The sequence below is a fragment of the Garra rufa genome, chromosome 21 (assembly GCF_049309525.1).
Source record: "Garra rufa chromosome 21, GarRuf1.0, whole genome shotgun sequence".
Lineage (NCBI taxonomy): Eukaryota > Metazoa > Chordata > Actinopteri > Cypriniformes > Cyprinidae > Garra > Garra rufa.
Window position 1 is genome coordinate 4,098,527 of NC_133381.1, and position 23,690 is coordinate 4,122,216.

General features: G+C 28.3%; 1 protein-coding gene across 1 annotated transcript in view; it reads right to left on the bottom strand.

Annotated features, from left to right (window-relative positions):
- The window catches only part of plcb1 (phospholipase C beta 1), a 79,653-nt gene that overhangs the window by 1,613 nt on the left and 54,350 nt on the right, over positions 1-23,690 (bottom strand). Inside the window, exons 7-22 of the mRNA XM_073827514.1 lie at positions 22,545-22,641; positions 22,386-22,470; positions 20,178-20,302; positions 19,924-20,078; positions 17,442-17,606; positions 17,259-17,358; positions 15,528-15,632; positions 12,818-12,933; positions 10,866-11,001; positions 10,639-10,692; positions 8,643-8,862; positions 8,378-8,558; positions 6,942-7,018; positions 6,766-6,855; positions 5,297-5,354; positions 5,123-5,209 (exon numbers count right to left, since the gene is read on the bottom strand). Coding sequence (XP_073683615.1) covers positions 5,123-5,209; positions 5,297-5,354; positions 6,766-6,855; positions 6,942-7,018; positions 8,378-8,558; positions 8,643-8,862; positions 10,639-10,692; positions 10,866-11,001; positions 12,818-12,933; positions 15,528-15,632; positions 17,259-17,358; positions 17,442-17,606; positions 19,924-20,078; positions 20,178-20,302; positions 22,386-22,470; positions 22,545-22,641 — 1,851 coding nt within the window. The remainder of the gene's footprint in view (positions 1-5,122; positions 5,210-5,296; positions 5,355-6,765; positions 6,856-6,941; positions 7,019-8,377; positions 8,559-8,642; positions 8,863-10,638; positions 10,693-10,865; positions 11,002-12,817; positions 12,934-15,527; positions 15,633-17,258; positions 17,359-17,441; positions 17,607-19,923; positions 20,079-20,177; positions 20,303-22,385; positions 22,471-22,544; positions 22,642-23,690) is intronic.

A 23,690-nucleotide genomic window follows, 5' to 3' on the forward strand; every position in this document is an offset into this window, starting at 1 on the left:
AATAACATTACTAGAGGACTTGAAATTTCATATAAAAACCCCCAAATAATCTGTTTGTTTAAATAAATAAATAATACATTTAAATGTAACTCAATAAACATATTTTTCATAAATTTAAAATAAATTTATTGTAATGGAAAAAAATAAATTCAGTGCAAAAACCTATGCAAACACTATTAAAGGGAAAAAAGTAAAATATATAATAAAAGTCAGAAATAGCAAATAAATGCCTGTTTAATTTTAAGTGTAAGAGATAAAAAATTGATACATTTATATATAATTAAATAATACATTTAAATTTATTACAAATGTAAAATAAATGTCATAATTTTTTTATAAATTTGTTGAAAAAAAAAATCGACTAAAATTATTAGAGAACTTCAAAGGAAAATAAGTAATAAAATTAGCAAAAGTCTATGAAAAAAAGCAAATAGCTGTAATTATTATTATTATTATTATATTAATATATTTTAAATAATAATAATAATAATAATAATAAACAAATTTATCATAAATTTTAAATAAATAAAATATATATTTTAAAATAAATTCAGAACAAAAACCTTCACAAGCATTATTAGAGGACTTTAAGTAAAAAAGCAAATAACAGCAAGAGTTAGAGAAGGGGTGAAATAATCATGAAAAAAAAAATGAATTTGATAAATATAAACATAATTTAATCGTGTATAATACATGAACGTGCATCAAAGCAAATGTGATGTGGTTCAGTGGGTGAATGTGTGTCTGTCTGACCGCAGGAGACCCTCTTGAGTCGATGGCATGATCGGGCCGTACACTAATGTGACACTATTGACAGATACAGATCCATATCCACTAATGCTGCAGCAGATCCAGGCCGTTCAGAACGGCAGAGCTCAGGAATTACAAATCAACATCATTGTAGAGATTCCAGTTATGCACAAAAAAACACTGAATTTGAAAGGAGTCTTGACTTTGTGCAGTGATTGGTCAGTTCTAAAGTGAGTGACAGCTCATGGGCCAATCAAAAAAGAGCATTTGGTAGTTTTCACATGAGCTGCCAGTGAAAATACATTGCCAATGTTATTGTATTAGGACTGAGACTAAAAATGTGCCAGGTGATCACAGTGAAATTCTCCAGGAGAGCAGAAGCTTCACATCTGAGATATTTAAACACTCCTGCCAGCTTATGAAATATTTAAAGCGTTAAATCTTTAATATTTAAAGCCCTGAATGAACAGCCTGTCAGCATTTATGTTGTTATAAACCTGCAGAAGGTCTTAACAGGACTTTCAATGATGAGCGAATTTTCATTATACTGATTTTTCTCAACTAAACAAGGGAATAACTTGAGTAATATTTTCAGTTAAACACTTACTGGACTGAAGCGGCTTGGCTTTACTTGATTCTCCATGAATCATTCGGTAGTCTCAAATCATCAGGATATTTTGAGGAATGTTTATTTGTTCTCAATCATCTTTCGACTGCATTGCATTATATGTTTGGATCTTACTAAGACATATTATTGGAGATCAGAGTGCCCACTGATATTTTAATCACTTTATGTAAATATCTGCTCTACTGTTATAAAGATCTCATTGATTTGCATTAAACCCCTCAGAATTGTATCCCTTTTTGATCATATTAATATCAGCATCTGCACCAAACTGCATATTTTTGCTCAGTTTGATCCTTTGAGTACATGTAAGCTGTTTTTACATAGAAAGCCATAAAAAGCCTTATTGTTTATACATGATACTCAAAAACGTATGCAGGTTCAATAAACTAGACTATCATTTCCATGTCAGGTTTTACAGGGTTAGAGTTAGAAAGCATGCTGGTGAATGACAGCTGCAGCAAATCAATGATGATGTTGTGAAACACGTATTGATTTACAGTATCATGATGCAACGAACTCAATCTCATCTGTCAAACTTCCTAGAAAGCTCATAAATAGTTCTGCTCATATAACACCAGCAGTGATAAATAGGTAACAAAGATTGTTGAAACAAACATTGAAGTTTGCTTGAGGAAGCCTGACCAGAAACTTTAGTTTAAGCTAGGATTAGGCATTTAAGTGATTTTTATACACATGCCTTAAAAACATCATAGGTGTGCATCTTGAGACACAAAGGCACTGATATATTTTATTAGCAAGTTACTAGCATGTTGTTACCATGTTTCTAGCATGATTAGCATGTTTCTAACATGTTTCTAGTATGGTTAGCATGTTGCTAACATGATTAACATGTTTCTACCATTATTAGCAAGTTACTAGCATGTTGTTACCATGTTTCTAGCATGATTAGCATGTTTCTAACATGTTTCTAGTATGGTTAGCAAGTTGCTAACATGATTAACATGTTTCTACCATTATTAGCAAGTTACTAGCATGTTGTTACCATGTTTCTAGCATAATTAGCATGTTTCTAACATGTTTCTAGTATGGTTAGCAAGTTGCTAACATGATTACCATGTCACTAGTGTGTTGGTAACACGATTAACATGTTTCTACCATTATTAGCAAGTTACTAGCATGCTGTTACCATGTTTCTAGCATAATTAGCATGTTTCTAACATGTTTCTAGTATGGTTAGCAAGTTGCTAACATGATTACCATGTCACTAGTGTGTTGCTAACAAGATTAACATGTTTCTACCATTATTAGCAAGTTACTAGCATGTTGTTACCATGTTTCTAGCATGATTAGCATGTTTCTAACATGTTTCTAGTATGGTTAGCAAGTTGCTAACATGATTACCATGTCACTAGTGTGTTGCTAACACGATTAACATGTTTCTAACATTATTAGCAAGTTACTAGCATGTTGTTACCATGTTTCTAGCATGATTAGCATGTTTCTAACATGTTTCTAGTATGGTTAGCAAGTTGCTAACATGATTACCATGTCACTAGTGTGTTGCTAACACGATTAACATGTTTCTACCATTATTAGCAAGTTACTAGCATGTTGTTACCATGTTTCTAGCATAATTAGCATGTTTCTAACATGTTTCTAGTATGGTTAGCAAGTTGCTAACATGATTACCATGTCACTAGTGTGTTGCTAACACGATTAACATGTTTCTATCATTATTAGCAAGTTACTAGCATGCTGTTACCATGTTTCTAGCATGATTAGCACATTTCTAACATGTTTCTAGAATGCTGTTAACATGTTTCTAGCATTAATAGCAAGTTACTAGCACGTTGTTAACATGTTTCTACCATGATTAACATGTTTCAAGCATGTTTCTAACATTAATAGAATTGCTTGAGCATGTTGTTAGCATGTTTGGCATTATTAGCATGTTTCTAGCATGATTAGCACATTTCTAGCATGTTGTTACAATGTTTCTAGCATGATTGGCACATTTGTATGTTTCTAGCATGCTGTTAACATGTTTCTAGCATTAATAGCAAGTTGCTAGCATGTTTTTAACATGATTAGAATTTCTTGAGCATAATGTTAGCATGTTTAGCATGCTCAGCATGTTTCTAACATGATTAACAAGTGACTAGCATATTGTTAGCATTTTTCTAACATGATTAACATGTTTCTAACATGTTTCTAGTATGATAAGCAAGTTGCTAACACGATGTCACTAGTGTGTTGCTAACATGATTAACATGTTTCTAACATTATTAACAAGTTACTAGCATATTGTTAACATGTTTCTACCATGATTAGCATGTTTCTAACATGTTTCTAGTATGATTAGCAAGTTGCTAACACGATGTCACTAGTGTGTTGCTAACATGATTAACATGTTTCTAACATTATTAGCAAGTTACTGGCATGTTGTTACCATGTTTCTACCATGATTAGCATGTTTCTAACATGTTTCTAGTATGGTTAACAAGTTGCTAACATGATTAACATGTTTCTACCATTATTAGCAAGTTACTAGCATGTTGTTACCATGTTTCTACCATGATTAGCATGTTTCTAACATGTTTCTAGTATGGTTAGCAAGTTGCTAACATGATTAACATGTTTCTACCATTATTAGCAAGTTACTAGCATGTTGTTACCATGTTTCTACCATGATTAGCATGTTTCTAGCATGTTTCTAACATGTTTCTAGTATGGTTAGCAAGTTGCTAACATGATTAACATGTTTCTACCATTATTAGCAAGTTACTAGCATGTTGTTACCATGTTTCTACCATGATTAGCATGTTTCTAACATGTTTCTAGTATGGTTAGCAAGTTGCTAACATGATTAACATGTTTCTACCATTATTAGCAAGTTACTAGCATGTTGTTACCATGTTTCTACCATGATTAGCATGTTTCTAACATGTTTCTAGTATGGTTAGCAAGTTGCTAACATGATTAACATGTTTCTACCATTATTAGCCAGTTACTAGCATGTTGCTACCATGTTTCTACCATGATTAGCATGTTTCTAACATGTTTCTAGTATGGTTAGCAAGTTGCTAACATGATTAACATGTTTCTACCATTATTAGCAAGTTACTAGCTTGTTGTTACCATGTTTCTAGCATGATTAACACTTTTCTAGTATGCTTCTAGCATGCTGTTAACATGTTTCTGGCATTAATCGCAAGTTACTAGCATGTTTCTAACATGATTGGCATGTCTTGAGCATGTTGTTAGTATGTTTTGGCATGATGTTGGTATGTTTATAGCATGATTAGCCAGTTATCCAGTGGTGGATTTCTCAAGCCAACTTAACAATAATGATCCAGCGCTGCAAAAAAAAAAAAAAATGCTTTTCTTACCTAGATTTTTCTGTCTTGTTTCCAGCCAAAATATGTCAAGAAGCGTTTTCCAGAGTTTTTTTTTTTTTTTTTTTTTTTTTTGCTTGAAACAAGCTAAATAATCTGCCAATGGGGTAAGAAAAATAATCTTCTGTTTCTGTTTAAAGTTTTTTTTTCTTACCCCATTGGCAGATTATTTTGCTGGTTCTAAGCAAAAAAATCACTTAATTTTGGATTGTTTTTTCTGAAAACAAGAAAATAATTTTTACTCGTCTAGAAAATCCTTCTTGATTTAAGAATTTTCAGATATTTTGGCTGGAAACAAGTCAAAAAAATCTAAGTAAGTAAAGCATTTTTTTTGCAGTGCAGTGCTGCATTTTATTGGTCATTACAGTAAAACACAGTCAACTCTTACCTTGGGTTTCTCGTCTAGTATCTGTTGCAGGATGCTCTTATGGGTTTCCACCAGCTTCTCATGTCTTTTAATCTGAGCATCTTCCAGCTAGTGACAGAAAAGACAAACAGCGTGATGTGAAGATTCATACTTGCTCATAATTGTTTATATTTTGATGATGAGAAACTGTTTTACCCTCTTGATGTGCTGCACCACCTCGTTCACATAAGTCCTGTTGATCTCCAGTTTTTCTCTAAAATCAGACAGAAATACAGAGAGAGAGTGTTATAATGTCATGCGAGGCGTTTAACTTGAGTTTTATTGCCATCTAGAGGACAGTTTTATAAAGAATCATAAAAACCTTTCCCATTCTGATCTTTAAATTGCCTCCCAGAGCATTCATAAAAACATAACCTGAAAATAATCCTTTTTCTGTTTCTCTCTAAAGAGGTTCACAATTAGTTAGATGATGATTATTTTATATTAATATATCATATTATATACATTGTGTAATTTATTAATGTTTTTGTAAGAAAATAACAATAATATATAATAAATGTATGTTTCTGTTCATATATACAAAATAAATCTATTTTATATACATAATAAATAAATTAAAATATAAAATGTAATTAAAAAATACAATTATATTTATTTATTTCATTACATTTTATATTTTAATATATTTTATGCCATAGTTTAATTTATTGCATTATTTGCTGTATGTATATACATATATAAACATTATTTATTTAATTGTGTTTATTATTAACAATAATATATTATAAATGTATATTTTGTATAATAATACACTAAAATATACATTTGTAATGAAATAGTTTAATAGTAATAATATTACTATTAACAAGAATATATTATGAATTTATATTTTGTATAAAAATAATATAACAAAAATACATTTGTAAAGAAATTATATATATATATATATATATATATATATATATATATATATATAGAAAATGACATTTTAATTATATTATTTTAACAATAATGTATAATACATTTATATTTCATACAAATATACTGAAAATAATAGTATAAATAAAATCATGAAAAGTCATTTCAAATAAAATTAAAACAATAAATTATAAAATAATGCAAAACTAAATCTACATATAGAGAGAGAGCGATAGGGAAAATATTATATATTAATATTATTGCACGCAATAAATAAAGTTAATGTCTTGATACAACTAAAACAAATTAAAGTATATTAAAATCTAAAATAATATGAAAACATAAAAATTTAATGAATATATATATATATATATATATATATATATGTATATTAGAATATTTGAACATTACATAAAATGTAACTTATTATTAACAAAAATATATGATAAAGTAATTTTTGTATAAAAATATAAAAAATAAATTTGTAATGAAATATTATATTAATAATAGTATTGCACGCAACACACGTAAAATAGCCTTTTAATATGACTATTATTTGTTTTGTATTGTAATTTAGAGGCCAAATATCCTTCATAATCTCATCACTGTCACCTGAATGAAACCTAAAATTGTATGAAACCTAAAAAACCTGCTGTAAATAATGTTAAACATGTTACAGTTCAATCACAGACATAATAAGCATCTGTTGGAAACAGATGGCGTCTGATGATCAGATGAGGTCTTACTCTTCAGTCAGGTGTTTCTCCTTGGATTTGGCTTCGTTGATCTTCTCTTGTCTCTTCTTGTCCATTTTCTTTTTCAGCTCTTTCTTTTCTCTGTAAACACAGACAGGACAGCGAGGGTGACTCTACATGACCCGATGAAATATTAAAGAAGCGCGTGATCTTCAGAACAGACTCACTTCTCACACAGCTCCTTGATTTTCTTCATTTGGTTGCTCTGACTTTCCTCAGCGATAGCGGTCAGCTTCTCGATCACCTACAGACGGATTCATTAAAGAATTTAGATCTGATTTCTCACATGAAATAAACAAAATACAGCTTCTCTCTAGATATAGCCATCTTTAATATTGCACACTTGCTTGGATTATTCTTGGGGGGGTAACGCATTACAAGTAGCACAAGTTATGTAATAATATTACTTTTTCCAGGTAACTAGTAGAGTAACGCATTACTTTTTAAATGAAAAGAAAATATTTTAAAAGACGTTACTTTTTCAAATAAGTAACACCAGATACTATCTCCTCATTTATTGATTAAAAGCTCTCCTGTCCCAATATTGAGAGAAATCTGGAGTAAGATGTTACTTTACTTCTAGAATAAATGTCAACATGCATTAATTCATCTCACTCACTAACCAAAACAAATACAGTGTTCTTCAAAATGAATAAAAACAGTGAAATTCAACGCAAACCTGCAATAATTAAATGTTAAATAATACAAATATGTGACCCTGGACCACAAAACCAGTCATAAGGTTAAATTTTACAAAACTGAGATGTATACATCATGTTAAAGCTCAATAAATAAGCTTTTTATTGATGTATGGTTTGTTAGGATAGGGCAATATTTGGCTGAGATACATCTATTTGAAATCTGGAATCTGAGGGTGCAAATAAATCAAAATACTGAGAAAATCACCTTTAAAGTTGTCCAAATGAAGTTCTTAACAATGCATATTACTAATCAAAAATTACATTTTGATATGTTTACAGTAGGAATTTTACAAAAAGTCTTCATGGAACATGATCTTTACTTCATTTCCTAATGATTTTTGGCATAAAAGAAAAATCAATAATTTTGACCCATACAATGTATTTTTGGCTATTGCTACAAATATACCCCAGCGACTTAAGACTGGTTTTGTGGTCCAGGGTCACATATCCTTTATGTATTTAATCCCATTTTATTAACCGACGTCTTTGCCGCCGACCTTCGATGATCCAATTCATCCATACTAATGAGCAAAAATGACTCAAGATAATCTAACATTTGTTTTCCTTTTTTACTGCTAAAGAGTTGACTTTTTTTCTTCTGCGGTCTACTGTACAGACGTCAATTTACTTTTCTCTAAGCCTGAGGCTTTTGCTGTAAAAAGGGTTTAACATTTGCCAAAAATAGAACTTTTTATATTAAAAACAAACAAGCAAGCCCTGCCCAGATTTAAAAAGTAACGCAAAAGTAACGTAACGCATGACTTTGCTTAAAAAGTAACTAAGTAACATAATTAGTTACTTTTTTAGAGGATAACTCAATATTATAATGCAATACTTTTAAAAGTAACTTTCCCCAACACTGTTTGTTTTTTTACTTTACTCGAATCGTGTCTTTATCTCACCTGTTTGATGTGCTCCTTCTTTAGATATTTCTCGCTGTAATACTGTTCCTGTCGTAGATTCAGTAGCTGCTGCTGCTGCTGTTCTTTGAGCTCAGACAGTTTCTGTCCGCTGTCCTGATCCAGATTGGCCAGTTCCTGCTCGAAGAACGAGGGTCCGTGTTCAGGACTGGACGACAAACACCTGACAAAACACATCAATCCGTGAGACGCTCGTTCTCCACTCAAATTCCCAAAACAGTGAGCGGACCGGCGGATGTCTACCTACCTCTTCTTACCGTCTCGTTTGGCAGATTTCAGCAGGACGGCCCGTTTGCGCAGGTAGTCGTGCTGGAACTCGTTGTATTTGGCCGTGTGCTCCTTGATCATCTCGGTGGTCTTCTTGTGGTGTTTCTTCACCAGGTCCTTCATCTCTTTATAGTGTCGCCTCTGCTCTCGAACAAAGCCCTTCTGCTGTTTCAGCTCCTCGATGGTTTGTGCTTCCATCTCTGAGACACAATCACAAACAGAGGGTTTATAGACTGTAAAAATGGCTTTTTATAGTTTTATTAATATCACCACTTCCACATTTTATGAACGATTTCTGGAACTCATGTCAATTGATTTTCTAAAGCTGTACATCAGGAATGTTTTAATAATTTATAGTGCATTCAAAATGATTGAAACTCAACGGCTACCTAATAAAACACATCACCTGTGGCTGTCTGTGCTTTTTTGATTTCTCACATAAAATGAGCAAAATGTAGCTTCTCTCAAGATAAACAGACATCATTTATATTGCACACTTGACTGATTTTTTTGCATTTTAATATATTTTAATTTTATTTAAAATAACCTGTCATGCTTTGTTCATTAAATTTGTTTTATGTTTGTCTATAGAAACATGCATTCGTTATGCATATATGCACACACCTAATATACTAACATAATATATTATATGTTGTTTTGTTCTTTTTTTATGTGCATAGAAAAACTCATTGTATTTATAAATATAATTCATTATATTTCTTTATGATTTTATATTTTAGTACATTTAATTATATTTAAAATAATAATAAATACATTTGTTTATTAGATTTTGTTCTGCATTTGTCTACAGAAAATTACATTATATATACACACATTCTTAATATATAAATGTAGTTAATTTTTTTTTATTTTATTAATATCAATAATTTTATCATATAAATATAATATAATATATTATGTTATTTTTCAAATAACATTTTTTATCTTTTTTACCCTGTATATGTGTATAGAAACACAATTTTTTTAAATTTAACTATATTATTTAATATTTTAGTATATTCTAATTTTATTTCAAATAACTTGTTACATTTCATGTATTATATTTTTTAATTTCTATAGAAAATTACATTTATTTTATATACAGACTTAATATATAGGCTACATATAGATAAATATTATATATATATATATATATATATATATATATATATATATATATATAATATATCAATAATATAATATGTGTATACTATGTGTATAAAAACACAAAATCACAAAATTTCTGTATTATTTTATATTTTAGCATATTCTAATTAAAAAAAATAATAATTTAATGTCTATAGAAAATTACATTTATTATATATACACATCCTTATAATATAATATAATATAATATAATATAATAAATATAATATAATATAATAATGTTACTTTTTATTCTAATTTTATTTAAAATACCTTATCACATTTTATTAGATTTTTATTTTTTATGATTTAGATTTCATGTTTGAATGTCTATAGAAAATTATATTTTATTATATATACACACTTAATATATATATATATATATATATATATATATATATATATATATATATATATATATCAATAATATAATATAATGTTTATAAAAACACAAATTCACTATTTCTGTATTTTATATTTTTGCATTTTTTTATTATTTATATAATACATAATAATATAATTATTTAAAATATATAATATAATTTGTTTTCGTTTTAGGCTCTTTATTCTTTTTTTTTGTTTACAAACACAAATCCATTATATTTCCGTATTATTTTGTATTAAATTTATTTTTATTTTATTTTAAATAACTTTGTTGTCATGGTTTATCTATTTTTTTCTATACATCTATTATTAACAAAATTAAATAATATTACGAAAATGTAACAAACTGTAAAATTTTGTTCTATGATTTTTCGATATCACTGAATCAAAAGTTCAGACTTGATCTCTTGAAAAGCTAACAAAAAGCCATTTAATGTGTTGCTGACCGGTGAGGACGCTCTGAATCAGATCTTCAGTCTTCGCCGCTGGTTTGGTTGAGCCTGAATCATAACGGGATACGATCTGATCAGATAAGATTCATGCATATCCAATAATACTCGTCAGTTTTCTCTCCAGTCTTATGGACAGTAGATTTGGATGAACAGTAAACAATCTGTTTTTATAGTCCAGTATCAGATGATTTGATGTTGTGTAAGCTGTGTGAAGCTCTGACCTGTGGACTGCGGCTGTGTGCTGATCTGAGAAGCGGGTTTAGGAGCGGCGCTGGGAGTGTGACTCAGTCCGTTCTCAACCGGGACGGGTTTGGGTTCGCTTTTAACCTCCGAAGGGTTTTCAACACCAGGATCCGCCTGATAAACAACAAACCTCATCAGTAAAACCTTCATTACTACAGCGGTGTGAAAAAGTGTTGGCCTCCTTCCTGATTTTTTATTTTTGCATGTTTGTCACACTTTAAAATGTCAGATCATCAAACTAATTTAAATATTAATCAAAGATAACACAAGTAAACACAACATAAAGTTTTTGAATGAAGTTTATCATGAAGGGAAAACAAAATCCAAACCCACATGGCCCTGTGTGAAAAAGAGTTTGCCCCCTAAACTTCATAACTGGTTGGGCCACCCTTAACAGCAACAACTGCAATCAAGCGTTTGCGATAACTTGCAATGAGTCTGTTACAGCGCTGTGCAGCATTTTTGACCACTCATCTAAGCAGAATTGTTGTAATTCAGCCACAATGGAGGGTTTTCAAGTATGAACTGCATTTATAAGGTCATGCCACAGCATCTCAATAGGATTCAGGTCAGGACTTTGACTAGGCCACTCCAAAGTCTTCATTTAGTTTTTCTCCAGCCTCAGAGGTGGATTTGCTGGTGTGTTTTGGATCATTGTCCTGCTGCAGAACCCAATTCGCTTCAGCTTGAGGTCACAAACAGATGGCCGGACATTGTCCTTCAGGATTTTTTGGTAGACAGCAGAATTCATGGTTCCATTTATCACAGCAAGTCTTCCAGGACCAGAAGCAGCAAAACAGCCCCAGACCATCACACTACCACCACCAGATTTTATTGTTGGTATGATGTTCTTTTTCTGAAATGCTGTGTTACTTTTACGCCAGATGTAATGGGACACACACCTTCCAAAAAGTTCAACTTTTGTCTTGTCAGTTCACAGAGTATTTTCCCAAAAGTTTTGGGGATCATCAAATGTGTTCTGGCAAAACTGAGACGAGCCTTTATGTTCTTTTTGCTCAGCAGCGGTTTTCGTCTTGGAGCTCTGCCATGAAGGTCATTTTTGCCCAGTCTCTTTCTTATGGTGGAGTCATGAACACTGACCTTAACTGAGGCAAGAGAGGCCTGCAGTTCTTTAGATGTTGTTGTGGGGTCTTTTGGATGAGTCGTTGATGCGCTCTTGGGGTGATTTTGGTCGGCCGGCAAATCCTGGGAAGGTTAAGCACTGTTCCATGTTTTCGCCATTCGTGGATAATGGCTCTCACTGTGGTTCGCTGGAGTCCCAAAGCTCTAGAAATGGCCTTATAAACTTTTCCAGACTGATCTCAATTATTTTCTTTCTCATTTGCTCCTGAATTTCTTTGGATCTCAACATGATGTGTAGCTTTTGAGGATCTTTTTTGGTCTACTTCACTTTGTCAGGAAGGTCCTATTTAAGTATTTTCTTGATTGTGAACAGGTGTGGCAGTAATCAGGCCTGGCTGTGGCTAGAGAAACTGATAAACCACAGTTATGTTATAACCGAGAGGGGGGGCAAACACTTTTTCACACAGGGCCATGTGGGTTTGGATTTTATTCCCTTCATAAAAAAAACCTTCATTTAAAAACTGCATGTTGTGTTTACTTGCGTTAGCTTTGATTAATATTTAAATTTGTTTGATGATCTGAACCATTAAAGTGTGACAAACCTGCAAAAAAATAAAAAATCAGGAAGGGGGCCAACACTCTTTCACACCAGTGTACACAGTGACAGGCTGCTGTACTAATTCTTTACAACGACTTTATTTATAAGCAAATGAATTGATTAGTAATGAGTAATGTGATTAGAGTTGAGATGGAGTAATTAGTGAAGTCATCCCAGTGCTATCTGATGGTCAACACTTCAAGACATCAAGACTCTCAGCTCTGGAGATCTCTTTGTTTTCTCATGTACCTCTTTGGTGTCTTTCTCCTCTTCTCCTTCCTCTAAAGTGAGCGCCGCCAGCTGTTTGGATCTCTGCTCCATCAGGTTGACGTATCTGATAGGGTTGGACAGCGCTTCGATCACATCTGATCAGGACACAAACACACACCGTTAGGCCTGGCAAACTTACAACACACAAATCCTGCAGCTTTCAATCAGTTTCAAACCTTTTTAGAATATTTTGAGACTTAACAACATCAAAAATAATGTATTTTATTTTATATATGACATTAGCATTTGACTTAAGTAAACAATTAACAGTTTATGGTTAATATTATATTCTTAAAATTATATTTGATTTTATATATTTACCTTCTAGTTTAGTTAACAATTACACTGCAAAAAAATGCTTTTCTTACTTAGATTTTTTGTCTTGTTTCCAGCCAAAATATCTAAAAATTCTTAAATCAAGAAGGATTTTCTAGACGAGTAAAAATTATTGTCTTGTTTTCAGAAAAAACAAGCCAAAATTAAGTGATTTTTTGCTTAGAACAAGCAAAATAATCTGCCAATGGGGTAAGAAAAATAATCTTGTTTTCTGTTTGAAATCATTTTTTTCTTACCCCATTGGCAGATTATTTAGCTTGTTCTAAGCAAAAAAAAAATCACTTAATTTTGGCTTGTTTTTTTCTGAAAACAAGACAATAATGTTTCCTCGTCTAGAAAATCCATCTTGATTTAATAATTTTCAGATATTTTGTCAGGAAACAAGACAAAAAATCTAAGTAAGAAAAGCATTTTTTGCAGTGTATAATTTTCACAATATTGTGCTACTTCAAAACCTCAAGCAATTCAAAAATATTATATTCGATATTATTTATGGCATTTGATTTTAATTTAGCTAATTCATAACAGTTGTTTTCGACATTATTTAGCAACCTTATTATTTTAAAAACATCTAACAATTCAAATATATTTGAGAAATATTATATATAATATAAAAATTATTTCACAATTTTTGCAACTTTAAAATTATTCAAAAGCATCCAAAATAATTAAATAATTAAATAATTAAATAATTAAAATAAGAAAGAAATTCCAAAATATTTGTTTTTATATTATAAAACAAAAATATTATATTATAATATTATATTATATTAAAATTAAAATTATAACTTTTTAAAAAATAATTTGCAACGTCAAAAGCCTTCCAAAAACATCCAAAATAATTGGCAATTTTTTAAATTTCAAAGTTTCAATTTTTTAGTTAACAAGTAATAGTGTTAAATGACCAATTATAATTTTTTACAGTATTTTGTGACTTCAAAACCTTTCTGAAAACATCCAAGTAATAGCCAATGGAATTTAAAAATATTATATTTAACTTTATATATGATATTAGCACATTCATTTTGTCAACAATTAACAATTATAACCTTTCCCATAATATTTAGCGACTTCAAAACCTTTTAAAAATATCCAAAATAATAAAAAAATTGGCCAAAAAATATTAGATTTTATTTATGATTTTATATATGACATCAATAATTTAGTGATGTATATATATATATTGCAACTTGAAAGAAAAAAATCCAAAATATTATATTTAATGTTTTATATATTGAGATTTTAGTTGAGTTTGAAATTTTTGATACATGAAAACCTTTCGAAAACATTCAAAATATTAGCCAAAGAAATTAAAAAGTATTATGATTTAGATTTGATATACAGTATGACATTGTTATTTTAATAATAATTAGTCTACATTTAACAATTATAACTTCTCCCATAATATTTTGCAACTTCAAAACCTTTAAAAAAAATCCTAAATGATGGTCAAACAAATGTTAGAATTTAACCGGTTTAAGTTAACATTTATAATATTTTTCTCAATATTTCACAACTTCTACATGACATTAGCTTTGGTTTGGCTTTTTTCCTCACAGTGACATTTTGCTCAACAAATGCAATATCTAAAGGTTCATAAACCCATAATTAAGAGACATTTATAAAAAAAACTTTGGCATTTTATGGGTCAGTTCCTCTTTTAAAAAGGCCAGGAATCATAACGAATGTGTTATATGTGTAATATTCAACATTTTCATAATAAAGAAGCAAAAGTGCAACACTATTATCATTAAAATCATTTTTGATTTACATAAAGCATTTTACATCTTCTGTGGGGTCTACATAATATTTAAATACACATTTGCATATTAAATAAATGAATAAATGAAATATTTTTTTAATGAGGCGTTAATAAAGCAATGTTTCTATTTTAATTAAAAACAAAGGGTACGTTTTGATCATGTTTTGAGTCATTACAGTGCAGACGTGATTGTGTTGGGAATACAGAAGCATCTAAACAAACGTGTGAAACGCTGCTGAGGAGGTCAGTGCTGTTGTTTCTCTGTGGTTTAACACCTTTTAACTAAAGCACAACACCAACAGGTGCATTCTGGGTAGTGGAGACGTCAATCTGTCCCACAATCCCTCATCTCATAGTTTCAGGATGCAAATGAGGGCCAATGAAAGCCGCTGGGATGCAGATGAAAACACTCCTCACAGTTTATGAGATTTACTCATATTTACCATAGTATTCATATGGTATTTCCAGGCTTTCTTAAAGGACACCACAGTATTACTATGGTACTTGTAGTGCTTTTTGACAATGTCAGATTATAAAAGAGCAAATGAAGCAGTTTCAGATGGCAGATGATTGTAGTAATTAATTTCTTACCTGCAAATGTATCGGGAACGTAGTCCTTCACCTCGATATACACAAATATGGCAGGAAGAGTTAGAGCTTGATTCTTTTCATTTCTCAAACCGATGTAACGATAACCTGTGACAATATGAGAAAATTATGTTTTAATACAACAAAAAAACGCTTAATATCTTGTAATAGTGCAATATGATAAAATACAATACAATGCAATGCTATTTTTGTTGCAAATACACTAAAATAAACTAACTCTAATTTAAATTAAAAAAAAATTACAAAACAAAACATAAAAATATGGTTTTACTGAAATTTTATCTTCCCCTCACAATACAATACAATAAAAGAAAAAATGTTACAACTATATTATTAATAATAATAATAATAATATGAATGTGAATATGAATATGAATACATTATTATTAATAATATATTAAAGTATTAAAATATATTTTATTAATAATATTAAAATATATTTTAAAATATATTTTTTATTATTGTTATTAAAATCTTAAAATAATTTAACAGTAAATGAAATGCTTAAAAACATATAACATTAAAACTGGAATAATATTTATATTCCCACTCATAATACAATACATTCTAATCTAAATTAAAATTTTACAAAACACAAAAATAAAATGTAATTTTTTACTGAATTTATATTTTATTTCCCCTTCATAATACAATAAAATAAGAGAAAAATATTTTTGCATTTTTAATTGTATGGGGTTTGTTAAAAAACAACCCCCCTGCAATTAAAACTGAAATATTTGATATCCCCATACAATACAATACAATACATTTAGAGAAAAAATAAGAAATATATCAACATTTTCATGTTGTAAAATGTATTATTATTATTATTATTATTATTATTATTATTATTATTATTATTATTATTATTATATTAAAATAATCTATCTCTACATCAAATGCTAAAATGGGGATATATTTTATATTAATAAATTATTTAAATATTTTAATAATAATAATAATAATAATCTTTTATTATTATTATTATTATTATTATTATTATTATTATTATTATTAAAATTATGTAACTAAATGAAATGCTAAAAAACACATACAATTAAAACTGAAATAATATTTTTTATATCCCCACTCATGATACAATACATTAAAAGAAAAATAAAGCCCAACTAAAATGGATGATTATTATTATTACTAATAATATTTTAAAATAATCTAACTCCACATTAAATGCTAAAATGGGGATATATTATACATTATTAAATTATTTTAATATTTTAATAAAAATAATTATAATATTAAGATATTAAGAGTATTCCTCTTTCTCTTCTTCTTTTTATTATTACATTTTTTAAATAATCTACCACTAAATTAAATGCTTTAGAAAAACAAAATTCAAAACAAATAGACTTTCTATATTCCTATAACTATTTTTTTTTTCTTGAATCACAACAGATTGTTTGTGATAATAAATGAAGTTTAAAAATAAGCTTTGTCATGTTTTAACCTTTTATGGAGAAGGTTTTGAATATTGTTCTCAACCTTCAAATCAGGCTGAAAACACCGGGTTTAGTCTATAAATGAAATGCTAGTTTGTTGTTGTGACATAAAATAAATGCAAGAAGAAAAAGACCAATCATATGCCAGTATGCACATGATCTGATGACACCATCACTGTTAATAAAAAACATAAACAACAGCACAGACAGAAACACAGAGAACATTTGAGGTTGGTTTAACAAAGACGATTCTCACCCGGACGAATGGCTGAGACGGGGATGATGCGATGGCCGATGAACTTGCCGCCCTCTTCGTACACGGCTATCCTGAGCGACGACAGCGTGGGCAAAACAACCTGACCCATAAACAACACTGTTATTGATTTCTCTCTGTCAGAGAGTCTGAAGAACGCTCACAGCGCACCACAAACGGCCGTACCTTTTTAAAGACGATGGGCTCCTCGTCCCACACAGGGTTGATGGCGTTGCTCTGGGACGTCTTTGTCTTGAAAGCTTTTCGTCTGGTGTCGACGGGGAGTCCAAACATGTCAATCTCCACATAAACGCCCACCTTCTTGTCAGTCAGAAACTGTCCTGATATGATCTGAAGAGACAGCCAGATAGAAATGACATATAAACACGCACCAGTCTGACAATATATATTAGAATTTAAAGTGCTTCAACTGCAGCTTGTTAAATACACCTTAAATAAGTTATAGAATTTTCACAAATTCTTTTTTAGCATAAATATTGAACATGCAAAATTTTAACTATGGTTTATTTAATTTTTTTATAGTGTTTTTCAGGTGGAAAAAAAATCAATTTGGGCCTCAGATTTAAACATGTAAATCGCAGTTCTAAATTATAGCATTTTTATAGCATTTTTCAAGAACAAAAAATAATTTAAGAATTAAAATTGAACACAAATTTAAAATAAAAAATTTAATTTTTATAGAATTTTTCTGTAACAAAAACTAATTCTAAAATTTAAATTGAAAACAAATTTTAAGTATAAATTATACAATTTTTATAGCATTTTTCCGGAACAAAAACTTACTTTAAAACTTAAATTGAACACAAATTTAAATTATAAATTATATAATTTTTTACAGCATTTTCCTGTAACAAAAACAAATTTTAAAACTTAAATTCAACACAAATTTAAATTATAAATTATACATTTTTTATAGCATTTTTCTGGAACAAAAACTAATTCAACAATTAAAATTGAACACAAATTTAAATTAAAAAACTATGTTTTTTATAGAATTTTTCTGTAACAAAAACTAATTCTAAAATTTAAATTGAACACCAATTTTAAGTATAAATTATATAATTTGTATAGCATTTTTTTGGAAGAAAAACTAAATTAACAATTAAAATTGAACACAAATTTAAATTAAAAAGCTATATATTTTTATAGCATTTTCCTGTAACAAAAACTAATTTTACATTTTAAATTGAACACAAATTTTTATTATATATCTTTTTTTATTTTTATAGCATTTTCTGGAACAAAAAACAATTTAACAACTAAAATTAAACACAAATTTTAATTAAAAACTATATGATTTTTATAGCATTTTCCTGTAACAATTTTTTTTTTACAAAATTTAAATTGAACACAAATTTAAATGATAAATTATATCATTTTTATAGTATTTTTCTGGTTAAAAATACATTGGGCTTTAGTATTGAAGATACATTTAAACTATGATTTATATAGTTTTTATAGCATTTTTCTGGAATAAAAATGAAATTTTAATTAGAAATTATATCATTTTATGGTATTGTTATTTAAATAATAATCAGATAATATAATTGTTTAGTATTTTTCAGTAATAGTAAGTAACTTAGGCATCAAAACTTAAATCATAAATCATATCATTTCTAAAGTATTTTTCTGGACCAAAAACAAATTTGGGTCATTAAAATTTAACATACAAATTTAAATGATAAATTATATAATTGTATAGTATTTTTCGGGACAAAAACTGACTTGGGAATCAAATGTGAACAAATAAATTAAAATTATAAATGATAAAACTTTGACTGTATTTTTCTGGAACAAAAACAGATTTGGGAATCAAATTTTAACAAATAAATTTAAGTGATAAATTATATAATTTTTGTTTTAAAAAATACTATAAAAGTGATGTAATTTATAATTTAAGCTTGTTTGATTTTGATGCGAAAATTATTTTTTTGTTTCAAAAAAATATTATAAAATTTCTAGAATTTATTATTTAAATTAGATGTTCAAATTTGATGCCCAAATTAAATTTTGTTTCAGAAAAATACTATAACTGTAAGTCATCATTTAAATTTAAATTTGATTTTGATGCCCAAATTTTATTTTGTTCCAGAAAAATACTTTAAAAATTACATGAATTATCATTTAAGTTTTGATGCCCAAATTACTTTTTTTTCTAGAAAAATGCTATAAAATGATTATGATTAAAATGAATAATTTATAGTTTAACCTTATATGTCAGTTTCAGAAAAATGCTGTAAAAACTCATTTGCGCATCAGAATCAAACAAACTTAAATTATAAATTAAATAATTTTTATAGTATTTTTTTTAAACAAAAACTAATTTTTATAGTATATTTCTAAATACATTACTTTAAATTATATCATTTGTTTTGCATTTTTCAGGAACAAAAACTAATTTGGGCTTCAAAATTGAACATAAATTTATACTATAAATTATATATAAATTATATAACATAAATTTATACTAAATACAACAAATAAAACAAAAAACCCCCCATCAAATCATGGATTGCATTGCAATAATTTACTGCAAATAAGTTTTAAGGTACTAAATGTTTTGGCAAGTCGGAAATGTTGCAGTTAAAAGCCAAAAACTATCATTACCATCTATTTTGAAGAAGTGAAGCTGTATAATAAGTCTGACCTTCACTGATAAGGTGTTGGCCACGATGCCGTCCACAGTGCTTTCTGTGAAGGGGTCAAAGTGTTTGTCTGGTCGTCTCATGAACTCTGGTTTGAGTCTGTATCCGCTCTTGCCGTTGTATTCGTACATGCCCAGGTTCAGCTGCATTGACAGATCTGAGAGAGAGAGAGAGATCAAATAAAGATTACAGTCAGTGGACATTTCAGATCACAGTCAAGTCTTTGTCACAGCGTTTTGATTATTCATGGTCTCACCGATGGTCTGAAAGTTGAGTGCTACGAGCTGACAGCCGGCGTTCCAGAACACCTGCGGCATGTAGTTGGAGGAATCTACACGCGTTCCTTTAGGATAAATCCTGCTCAGCTGAAACTTGTTGTATCTACATGCTTACGGTTAAGGAACCATCATAAGGAACGACACTGAGAAATCAATAAACCAACACAACCAGGACATACATGTGTTACCATCAGCAGTAAAACATCAGCCAAATACAGTGAATGTATCTGTAAAACCAATAAAAAAAAAAGTAAAATATTAAAGAAATTGTTCATAATTAATTTTATTTTGCCGTAGAATTATTTTTGTGGTAAGGTCAAAATAAAATATAATAAAAAAATAAATATCAGATGCAATTATAATATATATATATATATCACTGAAATTACTTGTATTTATTTATTTTTTTAATTAAATTAAATTTAAAATGTAATTACACTAATAATAAATTATAATTAAATTATATTTCAAATATTTAATATATATATATATATATATATATATATATATATATATATATATATATATATTGTACTATTTTTCAGCAACAAAACTAGTTTGGGAATTAAAATTGAACATAAATTGAAATGATAAAATAATATATTATATTAATCATATTTTACATATTTATTTTTATAGCATTTTTCAAGAATAAAAACTAATTTGAGCATCAAAATGGAACATATAATTTTTCACCATAAATTATACTATTTTCATAGTTTTGCAACTCTGCAATTCTCATTGCAATTCTGACTTGATATCTCCCAATTCTGACTTTATAACTCGCAATTCTGACTTTTTTCAGAATTCAGAATTGCGAGTTTTTGGTCATTTTAGAGGTCATTTTAGAGTTTTTATCTCGCAATTCTGAGAAAAAAAGTTGCAATATATATATATATTTTTTTTTTTATTCAGTGGCGGAAACGGGCTTCCATAATTTTCATTGTATTTTTTTTAAAGAATAAAATCTAATTTGGGCATCTAAATGGAACATATAAATTTTAATCATCATTTATATTATTTTATAGCATTTAAAAAAAAAAAAATAGAGCATTAAAATGGAACATAAATTTGAATCTTAAATTATATAATTTTTTTTTGTATTTTTCAAGAATAAAAACTAATTTGGACAACAAAATGAAACAAATTTTAATTATAAATTATATCACTATAATATATACACCATTACATTGTTTATAGTATTTTGCAACAAAAAATTTAAAACTATATCATTTTTATTGTATTTTTCAAGAATAATAACTAATCTGGGCATCAAAATTGAACATATACACTTAAATCATAAATTATATAACGTGCATGATATTTTTCTGCACACAAACTACTTTAATTCAAAATAAAACATTATGAAATATGAAATTATTTGTATAATATATGTCTTTAAAAAAATTTATTTGCCATCCTAAAATGGAACATATACATTTTTATCATAATTTAGACTGTTTTAGAGTATTTTTCAAAAATAAAAATTAATTTGGGAATTAAAATGCAACATATACATTTTAGTAATAAAGTATATTGTTTTGTATATTTTTCCAAGAATAAAAAAATTACAAACTATATAATTTTTTATAGTATTTTTCTTGAACAAAATCTAATTTGGGCATCAAAACTGAACACACACACACATATATATATATATATATATATATATATATATATATATATATATATATATTTAAATAATAAATTATATCATGTTTACAGTATTTTTCTGCAACAAAAACTAATTTGGGCATCAGAATTTAACACCTAAGCTAAAATGATTAATTAAAAATATTAAATATTTTTTCATATTATAATGATGTATAAATACTGTGCAATTTAAATAACAAATAATTGTTTTAAAAGTATAATACTCATAATTTGAGGGTGAAAATATACTTGCCTATCATAAAAAGCTATAAAAATAATCTAAAACAAATGCTGTTCATTGTCACTGATGCCAAAATTGCCGTAAATACATCTTAAAATATCAAATCAGAAAATGTACATGTGAGAATGTGAGTCTGTTTTATTAAAAGTCTTCTGAAGACTTGGAAGCAGAGCATGAGTCAGATGGACTACTGTCTGACAGATTCGATTATTTAGGCCATCATTTCTGTCATGAATAATAGATGTGCTTGTCCTGGTTTGATCAGATATGTGGCTTGTGTTTTAAAGGATGCTCGACGAACTCCACCGGCGTCTTTGTGAGATGCTCCAGCGCTTTGGTCTCCACAAACGACGACATCTGATAACTGCGTTTGCTCTCTGAAAGCAGACACATCTGGTTTGAATGAGATCTGCAAATGGGCAAACACTTGAGCGTATGCGTTCACACTTACTCTTGGAAATCTCAAACGAGTGGAACTTAGTGGGTTGAATGTAGTTGACCAGCGTCGACATTTCTTCGGTGGCAAAGGCTTCGCATCCTGCTGTACCCTGAAGAATACCACAAAAACATGAGTCTGTTTGAGCATTTTATATAGGTTAAGCTCCACATTTGACCATTTGTTGAGAAAAAAAATGACATTTTTTTATGAGTTTCAAGCCTTAGTTTGTATTATATTGGTAAAAAAAGTTAACAAGAGTTTTTTTTTATTTACTAGAAGACAGAGGCATTCGATTTGCTGATGACCTTAAAATCACCAATGAATCAGTTTCAAAAACAGATCGAAAAGTAAAAATATTAACTATAAATATTAAATTAAAACAAAACAAAAAAAAAAACATAATGAATTATAGAAATAATTAAAAAAACAGCTGCCAGAGCAACTTTTGCCAAAGCAAATTTTAAACCAAAACTGAAATAAAAAATTAAATAGATTAAAGCTATATAGATTAAAAGCTATATAAAGCTAAAATAATTCCTTTTTTTAAATATTTAGTTGCTAATTTCTAATTTTTGTTTTTAATTTAACATTTATAATTATAGAAATAGATTAAAGCTATATAAAAGTATTTAAAAAAACAACAACACTAAATAGAGATTAGAAATGTTGCATTAGCAACTAACTGAAATAAAAAAGTTAAAGTTGAGTTCAAAAATCACTAAAACTGAAATGAATAAATAAATACATTTATTTAGGTATATATTGTAGATACTTTGTAAAAACAACCAAAAAATGGAAATGACAAATATCAAATATCACTAAAACCAAAAATCTGAAATAAACATAAAAATCTATATAGAGATTAAAAAAAAATAGCTTTGGCAACTAAGTACTAAAATGATTAAAAATAGAATGCTATACTGAAGAGTTTTTTTAAAAAACAAAACAAAACAAAAACATCATTGAGTCTGAGCATTTTATTTAGGTTAAACTCCACATTTGACCATTTGTTGAGAAAAAAATAGCTTTTTTATGAGTTTCAAGCCTATTAGCCAACTAAATTAAAAAAAAGAAAAGTTGAGTACAAAAATCACTAAAACTGAAATAAATAAATTAAATATATTTATTTAAGGTATATACTGTAAATATTTAGTATTA